The sequence below is a fragment of the Benincasa hispida genome, chromosome 10, assembly GCF_009727055.1.
Source record: "Benincasa hispida cultivar B227 chromosome 10, ASM972705v1, whole genome shotgun sequence".
NCBI lineage: Eukaryota > Viridiplantae > Streptophyta > Magnoliopsida > Cucurbitales > Cucurbitaceae > Benincasa > Benincasa hispida.
The window spans coordinates 48,887,049-48,908,589 of record NC_052358.1 but is presented as its reverse complement, the minus strand read 5'-3'; the positions used below and the strand labels follow the sequence as shown (position 1 = coordinate 48,908,589).

General features: G+C 34.9%; 2 protein-coding genes across 3 annotated transcripts; one reads left to right on the top strand and one right to left on the bottom strand.

Moving 5' to 3' along the window:
- Positions 1 to 9,636: 9,636 nt before the first annotated feature.
- On the top strand, positions 9,637 to 12,206 carry LOC120088522 (cysteine protease RD19A-like). Its single transcript, XM_039045899.1, has 4 exons — positions 9,637 to 10,181; positions 10,471 to 10,590; positions 11,178 to 11,424; positions 11,515 to 12,206. Exons 1-4 carry the CDS (start codon positions 9,693 to 9,695, stop codon positions 11,790 to 11,792), a joined length of 1,134 nt encoding a protein of 377 aa, XP_038901827.1. The 5' UTR covers positions 9,637 to 9,692; the 3' UTR covers positions 11,793 to 12,206.
- Positions 12,207 to 13,813: 1,607 nt separating this feature from the next.
- On the bottom strand, positions 13,814 to 19,164 carry LOC120089405 (coatomer subunit alpha-1-like). Of its 2 annotated transcripts, none has more exons than XM_039046859.1 (4): positions 18,796 to 19,164; positions 18,458 to 18,687; positions 17,684 to 18,178; positions 13,814 to 17,191 (listed from the first exon to the last, which is right to left on the bottom strand). In XM_039046859.1, exons 2-4 carry the CDS (start codon positions 18,663 to 18,665, stop codon positions 14,235 to 14,237), a joined length of 3,660 nt encoding a protein of 1,219 aa, XP_038902787.1. In that variant the 5' UTR covers positions 18,666 to 18,687; positions 18,796 to 19,164; the 3' UTR covers positions 13,814 to 14,234. The 2 variants fall into 2 exon arrangements, with proteins under 2 accessions (XP_038902787.1, XP_038902786.1); XM_039046858.1 differs by having other exon boundaries at positions 18,898 to 19,164.
- Between the last annotated feature and the right edge of the window lie 2,377 nt (positions 19,165 to 21,541).

Genomic DNA, 21,541 nt, shown 5'->3' with positions numbered 1-21,541 from the left:
CCTTCTTCTCAATCGGATTGCAACTTCATCTTAAGTGACATAAGGGCTCGTCTCATTCTATAATGGCGTGGTAACAAGAGAAAAGAGATTGCTTTCAGCTTTAGGAGTTTTCTGCTTCTAAACCTACTATTTCACCTTTTGTTTCCTTCTTTGACTGTTGGATCTTTCAATGCACCGTTATATCCTTTTTCATCCTGATACTCGAGTGAGGGACCCCTGCGACGACTGAGGGGGCCCGAACGTTCCTTTATACACTGGGAGTTTTTTAAGGGACTCTGACTTGTTGTTTGCACTGGGATCATCAATTGCCATAATGACCAGAGCAAGCCAAAGCCAGGCCAACCTACACCTTTTCCTCACCGTCACTGTCATCTCACGACTTGGATTCGAACCAATCAAGCTACTTGCCCTTTAGTAGATCGTGAGTGGGTCTGTCGTCCTCCTCATTATAGTCCTCCTAAAATCAACAACATTTCGTCGGAATACATCTTGTCTTTTCACCTTAGTAGTCCTATGCATAGTCAGTACTATAGCCCCAATCATGGCTACTAATAAAATCAGACTAGAAACCAAAAACAGACGAAATGAGAATAACGAGCGTGTGTGAATTGGGGAAAACTCACCCGAAATGCTCGATCAGAAAGAAATTATATAAGATGGGTGTGATGATGGGAGCTACGGGTGCAGGTATTCCTGTCAAATTTGTGCCTTTGTTGTCTATGATAGATACCTGAAGAAAGGAAGAAAGAAGTCGCACAACCTTCTTTAAAGCTCTAAAAGCTTTCTCAAATTTAATTGCATGTTCAAGCATTAAATAAGTAGAGTTCCACCTAATTACCATATCTCAACAAACAATAGCCTTACACTGAATTTTTTCTTGTTTCACACAAGCTTTAAATTTTTCCATTCTCTTAGGTGATGATCGAACATATCTCACAGCATTACGAACACTGGCAATAGAATCATACATATCTTTCAGTCCATCATTCACAATAAGATTAATAATGTGGGCACAACACCTCATGTGTAATAGTTCTCCATCTAAAATAACTGATTTCCAACTTTTAAGTCTTCTCTTAACATAAGAAATAGTCACATCATTAGAATTTGCATTATCAACGGTGATGGATTTTTTTTTCAATCCCCCATTCCAATAAACAACTCTCAATCAACTTCCCAATAGTCTCCCCCTTATGATTAGCAACTTGACAAAAACTCAAAATCATTAGGTCTGATTTTGTGTCCATTGTGACGACTTTGAGGGGAGGAAAAGGAGGAGGAGGCATTTCATTATTACCAGTTCCACTTGTATTATCACTACTGCTATCCATCTATAAAATAAATGAAACTAGTAAACAGCTAATTACACCTACCTATACAATTAAAAAAACAAACACTAGCTTCTCAATTAACTTATAACAACTCATGTATAAAGATCAAGCATCAATCAATCACACATAAACAATAAAAATTAAATTATTTTACTCACGGGGAAGTTTGAAAATGGTGATTCAGTAGTGTCTGATTCCGTGTCTGTTGTGACGACTTTGAAGAATCTAACTGTTCTCAAGACACTGCGAGATCGAACAAAAATTAATTTATTAATAAATCTACATTTGAATGGAATAGCGATTTACGATTCAAATGAAAGCTCTAATAATTTATAATTGAATGGCACCAAAAAAAACTTGGACAACAATCACGTTTGAATGGAACAAAAATTAATTTATTAATCAATCACGGTTGAATAGAATAACGATTTAAAATTCAAATAAAAACTCTAATAATTTACAATTGAATTTGAATGGAATAATTTAATGGTACAAAAAAACTTGGAACTCCCATAGTTAAGGGGTATAGATTGATATTTGCCCCTTTTTTTATTTGTTTCCTAGCATACTTAAAAAAAAAAATCGACATTGTGGTCGAATTTAAGAACTAGAAAGAATTTGGTCAAGATTACTAGAGTGTTTATATACAACTGGAAAACAAAACTAAAAAAAAAAAAAAAAAAAACACAGTTATGCATAGTTTTTATAAGCGTAATTTTAAGAAACCAAAACCTAAAAAACAAAACTGTCACAAATAATGGCCTTGGCTTTATCTTGTTGAAATATTTTCACTCAACTAATCAAATGGTTGTTGGATAGCTTCAGAGAAATGATAAGCATCATTGCTTTATTGAAGAAAATACCAATACGATGAGTCATAAAGCTTGGAGTAGTAGGCGAAATTTTCTACATTCACGACATTGACGCGAATGTGGTATTAACTGTCTTATAAGATCTATTTGAACATTTGCAAAATTTCTACATTCGTGACATTAAAAGCGAAAGTGTGAGTTAGTACCAGAATTGGAAGCGAGGGGACTGAGGGAGACCAACATTGGAAGCGGAGGGTTTTCGTTCGGCTTAAGGCGGAGGGGTTTCATTTCGACGGAAGCAACGAGGGTGAGCGAAGATTCAATCATTTTGATCAGAAGCGACGAGGGAGCGATGACTGCGAGGGCAAGGCGACTGACGGGCGAGGGACCGAGGGTTTCATTTCTTCGAGTTCAGGCTTCAATTCAATTTTTGTTTTGTTTTTTTTTAATATATATATATATATATATATACACATGTATGTATGTTATATAATAAAAATTAACTCTTTCAGTGTCTCTCACCATTACTCTCTCTCGCTCTCACCATGTGGCCGTGGCGTGTGGTGTGCTCTCTCTTTTGCTTTATATATATATATATTCGGGTCGGGTCGACCCGACCCGACCCTGGATTGGAATAACCCGAAGACCCGACCGATTAATAATTTTTGAAAATTTTTAACCCAACCCAACCCTTACAGTTTGGGTTGGGTAGTCCGGGTTAGTCGGGTTATCGGGTTTTTTGAACACCCCTAACCATGGCAGATGAAGAAATAATTATTATTTTCATGGTGGTCATTTTAATCATTCAAATTTCAAAAGATCCATGCAAAATGATGATCACAAAGGAAAAACTTCACAAGATAAGAGTTCAAATAGTTTTGAAAATAAATACTTCCTCTACGGAATGACTGGGCATTGATCACGTACATGTCGTATGTTACAACACTTAATTAACCTCTATCGAGCCTCCCTAAAGGAAGAGAAAAATGTGGAAACAAATTTTGCATACCAAGATAATGATATATTTGACCCATCCCATATGAAAAACTTGGATGTGGCGGATTTCTTTGAATCTCCTGAGAGAAGATCGACACAGTTGATTAAACATCAAGTGTTTCTTTTGATTTTGAGAATATGTAGACTTAATGTTGTTATTTTCTTTATCTATCTTCACGTTTTTTTTAGTAAATGTTAATTTTTGTATATTCCAAGTGTTGTTTTTCTCATTGTAATTATTTTCTTTTAATGAAGAAACATGAATCATTTCCATATGTTGGGTGATTAAAAAATGAGCAAATAATATCTATGTCTGGTAGATAGTGCAACTATTCACATTACTTACAAATAAAAAATACTTTTCCAAATTGATAATGTTGAAAGCAAAAATAAATACAATATCAGGTTCTGCAAACTTGATTGAAGGTTTTGGAAAAACAAATATTATTTTGCCTAGAGGGACACAGTTCACAATTACTAATGATTGTTTTCTAGTCAATCAAAGAGAAATCTTATAAGTTTTAAAGATATAAGGTGTAGTGGTTATCATATTGAGACTGATAGAAAGAATAATATGGAGTATCTTTATATCATATCTACTATCTTTATGAAAAACGTATACTAGAAGAGTTGTATGCTTTATCTTATAGACTATATTATACTCATATACGAGTAATTGAAATATATGCAACAATGAACCTGAAGTTTATGAATCCAAACATATTTATAATTTGACATGACAGATTAGGTCATCTAGGGTCTATAATGATGAGAAAAATTATTGAGAATTCAAATGGACACCCATTGAAGAGCCAGAAGATTATTCAATCTAATGAATTATCATGTGATGCTTGCTCTCAAGGCAAATTTTAAACCATCACTAGCTAAAGTGGGAACTGAATCACCTGCATTTTTAGAACGAATTCATGGTGATATATGTGGTACCTATTAACCCACTAAGTGAACCATTTAGATATTTTATGGAGTTAATAGACACATCCAATAGATGATCACACATATGTTTGTTATCAAGTCGAGTGCTCAAATAATTAAGCTAAGAGCACAATTTTCTGATTATACGATTAAGACAATTCATCTTGATAATGCTGATGAATTTACAGCCCAATCTTTTGATAATTATTGTTTGTGTTGGGTTGTATGTCATAAAACTTGCAGTTTGTAATATTAAATAGATTCTATTATCAATAAAGATATTATTGACGTTTATTCAATAAAACTGTTATTGAATATGTGAATTGCACTTGTAAAGTCTAAATCCAATAAATTAAAGATCCATGACTATTATTTGAATACATGAACTTTATGTGGAGATATAAGAGTGGATCAAGTTTAGTAAATAGTCAAAATGGTATACAGTATACGAATAAGGCTGGGTACCTTATTCTGGTAACACTACCGGATGCGGTTCACTTTGTAGTTGTTACAATTTGTTATAAAGTGTTACAAACGAAGAGATCCTGATTTGTTCATATATTGACATGGGGAGCGGAGGCGTCCTATGCAATGAATTTTCATAAAATCGGACCAAGAATTAAGTCACTCTTACTTTATAACCCTGTTTACTGTTTAAGATTGGTTATTTCAAAGTGATGACCTAGGTAACTTGACCTTAATCCTGAGCTAACTATGAACTCTTATTTATTCGGGATTATCCTTAGATTTGCATGGATGAGGCTTGGCTCAACAACGCCGACTCAATAAGCCTCCCATTTAAGGGGTAAGACTGGGTAGATAGTTGGGGACATAGGGTGTAAGACAAAATTAACTCCTACCCGTTTTTAGGGACAGTAAAGAGGTTGTTCCCTTAAGTGTTGACTTTAGGTCTTGAACAAGGGGCCCCACCCTCTCATTGGCCCGAGAGGGACTAAGTTCTGTCTCTTATACACATCTAGATGTGTATAAGAGACAGGTAAAGAGGTTGTTCCCTTAAGTGTTGACTTTAGGTCTTGAACAAGGGGCCCCACCCTCTCATTGGCCCGAGAGGGACTCAGTTTAGTGATTGGATCACAAACCAATTGTTCATTAGAGAATCAGTGGGACTTAAGAAGCAACATATAATCTCAGGGGTAAAACAGCTTTTGACCCAACCGTTATTACGAACAACCTATGAAAGGTTGACTTACTTATCATGGTTATATCAAATGAATACATAATATATCTACAGTGAGGGGAGTCCAACTACATGCTATAGTGAATAGTTCTGTTAGTTAACAAATGTTGATTAACTAGGTTAAAGAGTTTGACCGGTTAGTCTCGGATCATTGGAGCTCATGATATGTAGGTCCATTGAGTCTCCTTGCTAGCACAATACGGACAAAATTGAAGAACTAGGTGAAGTAAGAATTTGAAATGTTCAAATTAAGATTTTAGGTATTATTCAGTGTATAAAACATATATATTATGCACTCATCAAATGTACCCTAGTTTATTTCAAGAGATCCATGCAAAATGATGATCACAAAGGAAATCTCCACAAGATAAGAGTTCAAATAGTTTTGAAAATGAATACCTCATATGCGGAATGATTGGGCATTGATCACGTACATGTCGTACGTTACAACACTTAATTAACCTCTATCGAGCCTCCCTGAAGGAAGAGAAAAATGTGGAAGCAAATAAGAAAGTTTAGATAATGATATAAGGCTCATGTGCCACATATGCTTTTTTGGTAATACTATTATATATATATTTTAAAAGAATTAATGATAAAGAGGGTTGAAAAGATAAATTAGGCTAGACTTTTATGTAAAATAATAACATAGTAGACTATTTATTTAGGTAAAAGTATAAGAAAGTTTAGATAATGATGTAAGGCTCATGCGCGTAAAGCCTCCAAAACTAACTGTATCATGGGCGTAGCTCGAAGAAAGGGCCCAACAAGGAATTTATGAAAATTTGGCCTTGCTCCACGAAAGGCCCAAAAAGGACCCAAGAGAGACGAAGCCCTTGATGAGCCAGACCATGGCAACCAAAATCAAATAGGATAACCAGAAATAAGACCTTAATAAAGGCCCTATATTTCAATGTCCAAAATTTTTATAATTTACAAGAATATCTAATTAGCTTCAAAATTAAAAAAAAAAATCATTTACCATTTAGACCTCAACCATAAATTAGTTACATGATTTTTTAAATAAGAAAATGAAAAGTTTTGCGCTTTTTAAGGAAAATATAATATTTTTCAAATATTTTCAAAACTATTACCAAAAAACTTTATTAGTCCTCTCGATTCTGATGGCAGAGATATCTGATTCTGGCCAAGTTTTATCTCTCAGACACTCTCGATTCGGCCACAAAAAATACCAGGGGATATTTGATTCCGACGGCTATATCCCTATTTCAGACCCTCCCGATCTCAGGCCATGTTGATTCCAGCGACCGAATTTATAAGTTATAAACGACTCTTAGAATTTTGTTTTTCTTCTTTTTTTCTCTTCATGAAGATCAAAGGTTTTTCTAGCGTTTTGTTCAATTTTCTGTGGGTAAATTGTCGATTTTGAATCTTATTTGAATCTGATTTGATTGCGGCGACCATATTGATTTCGAGGGTAAATTGATGCACAGTTTAGTTTCACTACAATATTGATTTCAGCCATATTCATTTTGTGGTTAAATTCCTCTTTCAATACTTCTTGTCTTTTATCCTCTTCATTATAGTTTTATGGGAAAATTGTCAAACATATGTTCCTATTTGATAGAGATAAATCACTGTTCATTTAGAATGTCTTTCTCTTGGGCACTGCTTCTCTGAAATATGTATTGAATTTTACTGTAAAAATGTATGTTTACATGGGGATGAAATTTTTATCAACATAATATGATATATGTTATTAAGAGAGTTAGGCTATAGGTTTTATGAAATTTTATTATGAGAATAAATCCTATGACTTCAGGAAATTATGCAGGGGCATCCCGTATTGCTAAATAGAACGCCTATTTTGCATAGATTAGGCATCCCGGCCTTCCAATTCTTTTTTAATTCTATGAATCCTTACTTTATCCCTATGTCTCTTATTCTTAGGAGGTCTTCCTCCACTAGCACGTTTTTTTTTCGGTAAATGAAAAACTTTTGAAAGATTTTTATACTTTTTGAGGGTTGATCAAGCATCAATGTTTTAATCAATTAAAAGGTTTATAGGATATGTATTGGAATTTATATGAGAGGTTTATGAAGGTTTGAGATTTAGACTACCGGATTGAACTATGTAGTCTAGCATATGGGTAAAGACTAAGGATAACTGATTTATAGGTTTTAAAAACATATTTTGATTTATGCATTCAGTTTTATTATATATACTCTTAGGGTTTATTAAGTATCCATGACTTAATCGACGTGTTGGGTTTCTCTATGCTTTAAATAATATTAAATATATTGGAATATATATAAGAAGCGTTTATATGATATATTTTAGTAGAAATGATCAAAAGGTAAGGTTAACTAATATATTCTACAATGTCATATAAGTATTCAATGAGGCTTACACCACAAACTTTGGTCCTAATCATGTATTTCTTTCAATCAATTTGCTTGATATATTCTTTCAATTGAACTATAGGAAATGTCAATTATTGTTTACATAATGGGGTAATAATTAACATATATGTTCAATTTTTATACGGAACTGTTAATTATTGTTTCTGTACTAAAGTATAACTAACATATATGTATAATTTTTATACAGAAATGCTAATTATTGTTTATGTACCAGAGTATAATTTATATGGAATGTCTGCTATGGGAAAATGTTTATCCATATATATTGTAATGTTATAGAAAAGTTTTATACGAACGGAAGACTCGAAGCAGAACTGAGTATAATTTATATGGACTATCTGCTATAGGAAAATGTTTATACATATATATTGTAATCTCGAACGGTACTGGATGATGAACAACAAACTCAAACAATGTGTGACTCAACTTGGATAGCAGACGCGACACGACTCGAATAAGGGTGGACACGTAGCGAACAGTTGAATGGCGGTTAACGGGCATGGACAGCAGACGGTCGAACAACGACAAAGATGAAGAATGGGAGACTTTTAACGATATATATATCCTCAAGTATGATAAATACTGTCATATATCATATATATTATGATTTATGTTGAAAATTGAGTTCATCTAGGATTTATATACTGTACTAGATATTTTTGTTTGTATCCGACTACTATGAATTTATGATATACACTGTGATATAAATGAAATCTATAATATATACAGTGATTTATATTAAACATTGAGTACTGAAACTTTTGAATGATTCAACCATCTATTTGAGTACATTTATATTTCATATATTAGTTAGACTATTTGTAAATATATAAATACAATATTCTAAGGTATATTCAAACAAGACCATGAATTCGCCAGAAAAACCAACAAGTTGGAAATTAGTTGTATTTGAGTATATGTCAAATATATTTATCAGTATATTTCATATACTGGTTAGAACATTTGCAAAAATTTATGATGTAAGCTGCGATTTAGGTTGAACTTTTAGTCAATTTGTGATTTATTGAGATACATTTCTCTTTATTGTATTTCTTTTGATATATATTGTGTTATATATTCATTTATTGATATAAATTTTGTGTGAAAGGTATTTTTTTTTAGACTTCCTATTTTATGATATATAATATACCGTGATATATTGAAATTGTTAAATTAATTTTGAATTACATCTCTCTTAAGGGTTATCGTTAAATTTTGATATATTGAAATTTTTTATTACTTAAATGGAATGTATGATGTATAATGTGTTATAAATGAATTCATGATATAAATTGTGATTTATTTAACATTGAGTCAAATTTGTGATTTATATACTGAAGTATATTTCATATAATGATTAAAATACTTTCAAACATCTAACACATTGTTCTAAGTTACATTTATAATAAAAAAATGCTTCATATGTGAAAAAGTAAAAGAAAATCAAATTAATTGCAAATTGAAAAAAATTTCTCAATTAATTAATAATCTTATATATTCTCTTTCCAACACCCTATTTAATATATTTTATCATATTCTCTCTTCATTATTAAGAATATTTGGAAAATATGAAAATATTCCCATCCTATTTTTTAAGTAAATCCTTATATTGAAAATATCCCAAACTTTAAACATTTACGAAAATAAGGGTCTACAAGTATAATTATCCCAAATCAAATTACCCAATAAAAAACGTGAATACTAGCTTTTAAAAACCCAATCAAAATATTACACGTGTCTTTAGCTCATTGGTTCTATCGTTTCCCTTTCTTCAAGCAAAACACAGATAAGGCGTGGGGAATATCTCCTACAACATCAGAAACAAACTCCCAAATCTACACCGTTTGTTTCTCTGTGGGACCGGCCAATATTAGAAAAGAACGGTTAAAATCGAAACCCTAAAGCTGAATTACAATGGAAACGGTTACACAATGGTTTGACTCTCCTCACGAAGCATCAGCATAAAAAGGCATTCTCTCATAGTCATATTCATCTTCTTCTTCTACATTTTCTCACCTTCGATTCTTAGCGGTGAAAATGGTAAAGTGTTTCTCTCTCATTGTCGCTCTCTCTCTCCTCGCCGTGGCGGCGATCGGCGCCGAGGTCTTCTCCGGAGAATCGGACGGAGATTTTATAATCCGTCAGGTTGTTGACGACGGAGTAGTCAACGGAGGGAGTAACGGCGACGATCTGCTACTCGGAGCCGAGCACCACTTTTCGCTCTTTAAGCGGAAGTTTGGGAAATCGTACGCTTCCAAGGAGGAGCATGATCACCGGTTCAGGGTATTCAAAGCCAACTTGAGGCGAGCTCAACGCCACCAGGCCCTTGATCCGTCTGCTACTCATGGCGTCACCCAGTTCTCCGATTTGACACCATTGGAGTTCAGAAGTTCGTTTCTAGGGCTTAGAGGTCGTCGTCTTAGACTCCCGGCGGATGCTAACAAGGCCCCTGTTCTTCCTACTGATGATCTTCCAACTGATTTCGATTGGAGAGATCATGGCGCTGTTACAGAAGTTAAGAATCAGGTTTGTGTTTTTTCTTTTTGTTTCCCTGAATTTGCTTTTATCTTTTTTTGAATTCGGGATAAGAGTCGTTTTTGTTTAATTTTGACATGGAATATAATTCTTCTGATTTGTGTTATATCATCGGCTATTTCGTTTACGTTAGCTACTTTGAACTCGGTCTTCTGTATCTGCTATTCCTTATGTTAGCGATAACTTCCTACTGATTCTTTTAGGAACAGTTATGACTTTTATTTATTGAACCGAGGATTTGATAGTCGTGATTGTTTTTGTTTTTTGTTTTCTTTTTAAGGGTTCGTGTGGATCCTGCTGGAGTTTCAGTACAACTGGTGCTCTTGAAGGCGCGAACTTCCTCGCTACCGGCAAACTTGTTAGCCTTAGCGAACAACAGCTTGTAGATTGTGATCACGAGGTAGTCTTTGATTTGCTGTTCTTTAGTGAAATTTGCAGCTTTTTCGTGTAGATAATGATCATTTATAGTTTTGTATTGGGTGGCATATGTTCTTTGCACATGATTCCAGTGTTTTAGAAAGCAATAACCCTATATACGACTCTTGTTTATGTTGATGGTTGCCCTCTATTATGAGATGCCGTGAATATGTTTGTTACTGCTGTTGCATACTATGAGGCAATTCATAAATCTTTGGGTTTTTTTAGTATTGGCTGCAATTAGATGATCTGTACTAGCAAATTTGGCAGACTCGAGAAGATTCATGTGCAAGCTTTGGCCTTGCAGGTTGCTTGAACTACTTGATAAATAATTCTTCTGTACTATATGAATGATTTGATTTATTTAAACTTGTGGGAATTAGGAACTTCAATTATATATTTGATATTGCTTAATGTTGATGATCATTTGTGGAGATAACTAAGTTTCTGTTGGTTAATCACGTGTTAAATGATTCTTGCATATATTACATTCATGTCAATCCCAACATTAAGGAAGGTGTTTCTTTCTATTTTTCATACAAATTAAAGCAAATCTATACTTTTTTTCAGTGTGATCCAGAAGAAAAAGATTCCTGTGATTCTGGCTGCAGTGGAGGGCTAATGAATAGTGCATTCGAGTACACATTGAAAGCTGGTGGACTTATGAAAGAGAAAGACTACCCATACACTGGTACAGATCGTGGAACCTGCAAATTTGACAAGAGCAAAATTGCTGCATCAGTGGCCAACTTCAGTGTTATCTCCCTTGATGAAGAACAAATTGCTGCCAATCTCGTGAAGAATGGCCCTCTTGCAAGTAAATTACATTCAACCATGCTTTCTTAAATCCCATTCTTTTTCTTTAGCTTAGTATAGTTGCTGACTGCTTAATTTCTTTTGAATGTAGTTGCTATCAATGCTGTGTTCATGCAAACATATATAAGAGGGGTCTCTTGCCCTTACATTTGCTCAAAGCATTTGGATCATGGAGTTCTGTTGGTTGGTTATGGATCTGATGGCTACGCTCCCATCCGAATGAAAGATAAACCATACTGGATCATTAAGAACTCTTGGGGAGCTAACTGGGGGGAGAATGGATACTACAAAATCTGCAGGGGTCGCAATGTCTGTGGAGTCGATTCCATGGTGTCGACAGTTGCCGCAGTTCATACCGCCGCTAACTAGTTTCCGAACAAAAATTGGTGGAGATCACTTCACATCTACAATTTCTGTATATATTGCTGCAATATGATCACCTGCCATTTCAAGAATAGGATGTCTCTCTAAAAGTAAAATTTGAACTCTATGTTTTATGTTGGTTTAGAAACTTGATAAAAGTAGCATAATATATGCATATTTATATTTAGTTCAAGCTATTGTGGAGAAGGATTGCTGTAAGGAAACAAACAAGACTCTGTCTATGTATTGTGGGTTGGCTCACCTACTCAATTTGACGTGTGATGCCAAAGAAAAACTCTCCCAATGTAAATGTCAACATTGATAGCGAAAAGATGCTTTTCTGATGTGTTATCTCTTATCTTTTCTGATGCTGAACGTCAACATTGATGATAATGATAATTAGTCTTGTTTATTGTTTAAGCTTATTAAAGTAAATCCATTTGGAAGCATTCTCTTTTTCTATTTGTTTTCTTCATAAATGTTGGTTGTTGTGAACTCTCTCAATTGTATATTGAAATGTTATTTAAATTGAATTGAAGTTCTTTTGAGTTGTGACTTTGAATTATATTGACTAGAGCGAGTATAGCTTAATGGTAATTGGTGTGATTTTTCTCTCAATCTTTTGCAAATGATGTGTGCTAAAAAACAAAACAAATTGGCTATCTATTAAAGTCCAACACAATGAGCTATTACATGTGGTAAATATCAAAAGATCATCCCCAAGGCAAAGCTCACCATTGCCAAGGACTTGCTTGAGGGGAAGCAATGCTCACCAGTACCAAGGTTCCTTATGGGGAATGTTGTATGATTTAGAAAAATAATGTTGCTTATTTCGATGGACATTCTTGTAGGTCTCGTGATCAATTTGCAAAATATCACATTTGAAGTGGTTCAAAATAAGTTCTTAAAATATCATTTGATATGGATTCTTAACATGTCATTTGATCATGCATGGTCTATGAACTTTTAGACAATAATTAAATTGTCCTTCCATGATAAAAAATGAAAAGAAAAGAAAAACTAAAACCCGTTTGGTAATTTGGTTTTTTATTTTTATTTTTGAAAATTAAGTCAATTTCATTCACATTTCTTATAATGATTTTGCATCTCACAATAGTTGAATTCTTAGCCAAATGATTTTGCATCTTCCTTAAATACAATGGTTGAATTCTTAGTCAAATTCCAAAAACAAAAACTTTTGAAAGCTACTTTTTTTTGTTCTCAAAATTTGACTCATTTTTTAAATCATTGGTACAAAGTAGATAACAAAGAAAGAAATTTGGAGGTGAAAGTAATGTCCATAAGCTTAATTTTTAAAAACAAAATAAAAAAACAGAATGGTTATGAGACGGAACCTAAGTAATAGATGATTGGACAAGTCTACAAAATAAATATAAATTTATAAAAAAGACTTGTACCATTAAAAACAAGACTTGTAGGTTAGTGAATTATTACTTCATTCTAAAATACTCACAACCTCGCTCATTATGTCTTATTTCAATGGACATATTGTACATATTGTATATGATCTTTATAAGATTCTTAGACTATCATTTCATTTACATAAGATGTTTAAACCTTTACCCTTTTACTTGTATTATATATTCTTTACAATACAAATATCCCATGTAGCAAGTACTTGAAAGAGTATTTTTTTACGATAAAATACTAGTATATAAAGTTCTAAGTTTGTGTCCATTTGGTTATTGAAATTTGAAGTGTGCAATAAGTCTATGAACTTTTAATTTTATGTCTACGAAATTCCAGACCTCGTGCCCTTGCTTCTCCAATAGCACACCTTAAATCTCATGTCTGACAAACATGCCTTTGCATGAGAAATACAAACCACAAGATTAGACCCACCATCGTCATAAGAAACACACCCTTTAGAACTCAAGAGCACGCCCAACTGTACGGTTTTGAACAACATATCCAAGCAAGGTCGTAAAAAGCACTTCTCTACAACTGATGTTCAAATGCACGAAGTCATAGAAGTTCTAGAAAGAGAAGGATGCAAGAGAACAAAATAAGCAAACGGAAGCTCACAAAAATGTTCATTTTTCACCAAGCAAGAAGCTCTGGCCGTATTACAGAACGAAAATTGGAGTAAGGGTCCTGCAAGCATTAATAAGATGTCATGTCATCCCTAAACAATGTATTCATATAAAGCCCTCCTGTATTTGATCTCATCATACCTATCATGAATAGCCTATTCCAAAATTCTGAAGACATTATTACAGATATATCACAATCGACTAGACAAAAAAAAAAACGAGAAGAAATTCTAAGTAGCAGACAACAGAAATTCTTTTCAAGGTAGCTTCGATAGCTGTTTTACTCCACTTCCTTTTACCTTCCACAAGGGGACATGAATACTCAACAACAAAACTCCTGTTCTTCAAAAGATAAGTGAGATAATTGGGAGAAGATATAATTCCCAGAGTTTGATCATCGATTTTGGGTGGGAGAACAAAGTAAACCAGAAGCATCTGCTCCAATAACAGCAAGATCACAAACAGAGCAAAGTTGCCCTTCCTGACCTGGTACAAACCTGGAACTACAGTAAGGGCAAGAAACGTCCTTCTGACCTCGGTAAATTGGCACATAAGTTGAACCACATGTCACAAAAGGGTTTCTAAAATCATAATTCAGTTGGGAGGCATCTGTCATATTCCTCTCTGCAGCCTGCAGCACTTGCCTCGCTGTCTTAGCTTGATTCTCAATTGAGGGATTAGTCTCAAGAAGTCTGCGAGCGAAGTTTGCAGCACTGGCAAGGTTTTTAGCCTTGTAACAGACAGTCATAGCATTTAATAGAGCAAGCCTCAAATGCGGCAACTGAAGGTTGCAGTGGGTAAAATAGGCTGCAAGCTCCATCTGGCGTACTGGATTGTCCTTGAGTTCCCTCCTCTTCAGTTCCATTTGCAAACCCAAAACATATTCTTTAACGATAATAATTAACTCCTTTACCTCATCCACTTCCCTCCTAGACTCGACAACAATGAGAGGGATGGTATGAAGAATAGTAAGAAAAAGACGAAGAGCATCAGAAAACTTCCCTGATGTTGTGGCCTTGTAACCAGCTTTAAGCTTCTCCTCCAACTGAGTGAAACTGTAAATAAGTGCAGGAGATCCTTTTGCATTTGCATTACTAGATTCACTGAATCCTCGTTCCACTGCTAATGATATTATGGGAGCAGATGAAAAGGCACGAAGATAGGTTTGACTCCCAGCATGAAGATCAAGGAATATGGGTCTCAAAGGAGCAAAGTTTTTAATTCCTAGTTGCCTGTTAAGCAACCGCATTGCTGTATCAAAATTACCGGCTGCAGCATGCTCTGCAGCAAGGGATGACCTCTGTATCCAAGCCTGGTTGGCAGGCAGGCCAGGAGTTGGAGCCACAAAAACTGAATTGCGAGAACTGACCGATACTTTTGGAGTGTCAGCTTCAGGTGGGAGCTCCAAATCTTCAAGGTCCCATCCCCCTTCTTCCTCATTTTCTTCTCCATCTTCCTCAGCCTCCAAAATTGCCGTCACATCCCCATTCTGTAAGCCATCAACATCAACCACATCCAGCTCCTCACCCCAATCACCATCTGCAACCTCATCATCGTCTACGTCAGCACGACCCGCACCCACATTATCCAGCCCACCTTCAAATATTCCTTTCATGACTCTCAGAAGTGGCCAATCACCACCGCACATGACTGGAGTAGGAGGCAAGAGGAGGGATGCAGTCTTGCCTTCTGTTAAATATGGAATGTCATCTCCCAATTCGGCAGCTAGCCTTTCAGCTACATCATGTAAACCATGGGTTGATGCTGTGATGTACGCAAGAGGTAGGTGGCCAACATTCTCCAAGATCTTTACGCGCTCACGAACATCACCAAGATATAGAGCATTGTGAAATTGACCCATGACATCATTCTTAACTTCAGCAATCTTTAACATCTTGGATAGTTTCGCTGTGTTGCCAGTTATGAGATAGAGGAATGATAACCTCTCAAAATTTTTTGTCTTCTGGTAGGCGTATTCCACGATGCCTGCATTGCCCTGACGAAGAGCCTCCACACCCAGTCTATACCAATGATCTTTCTCATCAATTGCTGTAGCAGATGCAACTGCAATCTGAATGTTTCCACTCTCAAGAGCCAAATTGAACCTGGTTCTCTCATCCTTCACAAAGTGAAGTGCAACTTCAGGAAATCCCTTTTGTTGCAAATATGCAATCATTGCTTGCCCACAGAGCTGTGAGTTCCTTATCATGCTCATGACATGGTCAAATCTCTTCTTCAAGAGAGAGAGTTTGAATATGTATTCTGTTGCATCAATAATCAAAGATCGAACTGTTCCATCCCTATCCAAGCAAAAAAGAGTATTGCCAGAAACCTTTGTAATATATATTGGAACATCGAGGGTTCTGATTATACCACTATCTCCATTGGGCAGGCAATACTTAATGTGGTTTAGGGTCGTGTAAATAAAAACTCCATTATCATCCCATGCTCCACTTTTTACGCGAATTGTTTCATGAAGTGTGCACTGGTGAACAAGCTTCTTGTTAGCAATGATAATTGCATGTTTGCTAAGCAATGCAACACTCTCCATATCATTGGACCAAACAACATACTTAACAAAAGGGGTTTGAAGATCACCAAGAATAATCCTCTGTTGAAGATCATATATAACAACTCTATCCTCTGCTCGGCACAATATATTACCAGTTCCAGCATAAAATATTGCATCTGCAGTAATGGGAATAGGGACCTTCTTAACAACCTCATTTTTAAGATTTTTTAACAAGACTTGGTTGTGACTTTTATCGAGTACGGCAAACCTATTCCGAGCCACAAACACTGCTGATCCTCCAAGTCCTCTCTTTGCATCTTGGAAGCTATCGCTTCTACCAAAGCTATCCTTAGGTATGGTGTAAAATTCATAGCACCCCCCATCCAGATCTGAGCAAATAAGAACTGTATTTTCTGTAGGGCTAAATGAAAGGGTCCTTGGGCTCTGATTCAAGCTAGTGGAACCAGGCCTTCGAATCGGGATGACCTGTGAATCTTTTTGAGTGGAGAACTCATAGAAGCGCAAAAAGCGGTCCTTCACATAAAATAGAGAATCGCCACTAATAGCAAAGGCTGGTCTTTCTCTCTCCAACTTAAAGACTATCATGCCACTGTCATGCCCAGCTGCCAACAAATTCATCTCAGGATGAGCAGCAAGAATCCAAAATCTATCATGCTCCCTACGAAACGTCTGAAGTCCAGTTCGCTTTGTAGCATCCCAAATACGAATGCTTTTGTCCTCTGAGTTGGAAACAATAATATCTTGTTTAGCATGGAACATCACACATGAAACATTATTCATGTGCCCCCTTAGTGTGTCCACTTCCCATGCTTTTGTGTCTACAAATAAAAATAATTAAGTTAGCTATAAAAGTCACTTTTTATCCCATTCCATGTGAGATGTTGCATTGATAAGGCTTACTAGCAACTTTTAACCCATTTCCTTCCTTCTATTTTTGTTTTGTTCATGTTGAGTGAGATAAACCAAGAGGAATATATAACATAATGGTTCCTGCAAATTCTATACTAAAAAAGTGTAAAAGTCCAAAAGGTTTGTCTATTCAATGAATTACTCAATAAATTTCCAACCCTTGTCCAAGCCACTCCCTATTACTTAACAAATAAATTACAAGCAGATAGTATCTTATATCTTGTTGAACATAAATGCTCGGTGGATAGAGAGATGATGTGACCACTCTCCTACAGTCTATGAACTAGAATGGTTGATCATAAACAAATATCAGGCAGGATGACAAAATGAAATCTCAAACGTAACCAATTCAAGCTAAAAACTAGACTCTATGGAGAAAGCGCATGTTCTTAGATAAGTACCGTTCATTCGCCACAATTTCACCTGTCGATCATCAGCCCCAGAAACAATCAACGGCAAGGTAGGATGGAATGCTGCCCAATTAACCCCTCGATCATGACCTTCCAAGACATATTTAACAACAGCATCAACTCCACCAAATAGATCAGCATTCATTTGACTCAGCCGCAAGATATCATCTGCTGGAGATACGGTCTTCTTCCTCAAGGCACCAATGTCCCAAACACGAACAGTCTGATCTAGGGAAGCCGACACAACAAGATCTTCCTTAGGGTGGAATGAAGCACACATTACGTAGTGATTGTGGCCCGTCAACACAGAGATACATGTACGTGATTGCCAGTTCCATATACGAATAGTCTGATCATCACTAGCACTCACAATCCATGGATACTCATGGTGAAATTGCACAGTACGTATATAATCCAGATGTCCAAGAAGAGTAAATAGACATCTATGAGTCTTATAGTTCCACACTTTAATCTTATAATCATCCCCTGGAAGAAGAAAAACCATCAGTATTTTAACACAACAAATCTCATTTATAAGAAGTGCTTGAAATGACATAATTTACAAGGGCATACTAAAAGGCAGCCAAAGAAGAAGCTAACCAGAACTAACAATACAAAAGAAAGGACTTCACTGCAAAAGGATAAGGTGAAACTCTACATCAATTTGGGATAATTTCAGAAACCATAAGTAAAAGTATCAATAATTGCTCAAGTGATAGCACTCAGCAATAACTATTCTAAAGCAGAGAAGAGGAAAGATGAAACCTCCAGACACAAAAAGAGGCTGCGACTTGTGAAAGTGAACCCCACGAACAGGCCCCTCATGCTCATCAAATCTATCAATAAGCGTGCCCATCCGGTAATCCCATAGCTGGATCACTCCGCTGTGAAGACTTGCAAGGATCCATGGCCTCTTACTGTGGAAACTCAACCCTTTGACTCTATTACTCTTGGTTTCAAACTTCGTCAGCATCTTCTTCTTCACCCAATGAATTCTGCAACAAAACACGTCGCATTAAAACCCAAAACAGATTGCCCTTAATCTCCCACACCCAAGTGCCAAACTCCCAGATCATACAATTCCACTTGCCAAACAAACTTACCACTAAAGAAAACAAAAGACCTAACCATGCAAATTGGTGCCAGATCCACACAAACTTAGAACAAAAAACAACGTCATTAGCAAGAATTCATCGTAGTTGTACCTCAGATCCGATCAGAATGCAAGAAATGAAGAAAATCCCAGAATTACATCAACAATCAACACTCCAGCAGAAGAAAATAAAGCGTAAAATGAAAAAGAAAGGCGCAAATGAATTGGGAAATGGAGAGATTTAGAGGGCGTAAGATGATGATTTGTGAATGAGAAAATAAAATAGTAGAAAAAGAGTAACAACGAAGGAGGGCTCGCGGTCTTCTCCTGGATCTGGCCCTCGAGTGTCAGCCCCTCATATTTTAAGGAAAATGAAAGAAAAGAACAAGGATTAAAATTTTTAAGTTACAGTATGGATTTTAAGAATTAATTGATATATTGTTTAATAAATTTATAAACAAAAGCTAAATTATCCCAAATATCCTTAAAACTTTTTAAGGATTAGTATTCCCCCAATTTTGTTTCTAGTTTCTATTTGATCCATAAATTTTAAAATATTACGCATTTTAGGCCTCATTTGGTAACATTTCGTTTTTTTTAATTAAGTCTATGGATACTACCTCTACTCCCAAATTCATTCTTTGTTATCTACTTCCTATCTAATTTAAAAAACTAAGGCAAATTTTAAGAACTAAAAAAAAGTAGCTTTTAAAAAGTTAATTTTTTTTTTTTTTGAAATTTGGTTAAGAACTCAACAATTGTACTTAAAAAAGATGCAAATCATTGTTAGAAATGTAGATAAAATAGACTTAAATTTCAAAAACAAAATGAAAAAAAAATCAAATGGTTACCAAACATGGTCTTATTTTTTAAGTTTTGAGTTTTATTTCAATTTAGTCTCTAAGTTCCAAAATGTTACAATTTTCATTGAGATTTGAGTTTTGTTTCTATTTGATCCATGAGATTTAAAAATTTACATTTTAACCTCAATTTTTCATTAGATACCCACTTCAATTGTTGACATCAATTTCTATCAATTAATTAAAAATAATTATGAAGTGAAATTTTAAATTTAATTTTAATAATGATAAAAAAAAATAGTAAAATTTAATTAATGAGTTCCACAAATACTTACTCTCTCGAGTAACGAAGTGCATTTACTTCAATCAACTGGTCAGGTGGGTTCAAACAATATACTTTATGCAAATATCAAGTAAGTAAACTTCACAAAAAAAAAAAAAAAAAAAAACTTAGTAACTCAACAGATGAAAATGTTGAAATAGAGATTGAATTGAAAAAATATGTTTTTTTACATAGAATCTCAATTCAATTAAGTAAGATAATGAATGAAAATGTTAAGTAAGGAAGGAGAGTCAAGTCGTAGGATTCAATCTCTTGTTCTCTGTGGCTCGTTTTTGTGCTTGTTGTTGACAACTAAGTAGAAAGAATGAAGGAGATGTCTCTCTCGAGCATTTCTCTGACAACACTTCGTTACCAACAGTGAAAAATGGCAATTGTTCCTTTTTTTTTTTTCTTTCTTTCTTGCAATCGATAGAGATGAAGGATTTACAGAAGTTCTAAGCTCTAAAATCTCTAAGTGTCTAAGTGTCTAATTATCTAACTCCCTCTGCTGTAGGAAGATTCTCCTTATATAGGCAATTAGCTCAGCCACTTGGTGATATGACTGCATTAAATTCCATACCCTGAGTTAGCTGCTTGCAATTATGCCTTGTTCAGACGCTGTCAGTCAGTTGTCCATGCTTGTAAGTTGTGATTTGACGTTAATTGTACGAACCAAATGTATCTTGCATCGGATTAGCTGGACGCATGCTCCTTGCGTTGGCTTTGTCTGCAACACTCAGTAAATTCTTCTCATTCCTATATTAAAGTGTGTTAGTGATGCAATTTTTACTTAAAGGGTATTTTTGCATGATTTTCACATATATGCAATTTCATGCGTTTTTCCTTTATTATGAATGTGTTTACATCATTTTAATCCTAATTATTCTAATTTTGAGAGAACAATAACTTGTATTTATACAAGTTATCACACTCTCAAATTTTGAACAATGCATGTCCTTAAGCATTCCCAAAATAATTCCTTGGTATACTCACATAGCCTTAATGCAACTAACTCCACCTCTCATCATGTCTTTTAACTTAGAGTGTCTGAGATTGAAATCTAGAAGTGTAATTTTGTTCCCTTTCTAAAGAAATATATCCTTGATCTCTTATGCGGTAAGCACATTCCTTAAAGTTCTTTTGCTTTCTAAAACATTATCGTCTTTCAAGTTCAGAAATGCGTTAGAAGATTTCTCCTTATAAAAAATCTTTTTCAATATAAGTTCTTATTACTCTTTAACGATCACTCATGTGTCGATTCAAGTAACTCAAGTTCGTTTTGGCTTGTCCCACAGGGGTCATGCATGTTGGGGTTGATGCCCTAAATCTCGTAGGGTTCCATAGTCTGTAATTGTAATGTACAAACATTTTATTTATTTAATAAAATATGCGATGTTTTATTTCAAAAATTAGTTGCCTTAACCATAAACCAATAAACTAACATCCAAGGTTATCTTGTAGCTTAAACATGTATGTAGAGACATACAGATGGATCATGTTTAAGTGATAACCTAAATAGTCTGTTGTATATGGATAAGGCTAGATAACTTATCCTGGTGACATTACGAGTATGACCCACTTTGTAGATGTTACAATTGTTGTAAAGTGCTACAAATGATATGATCTTGATTATT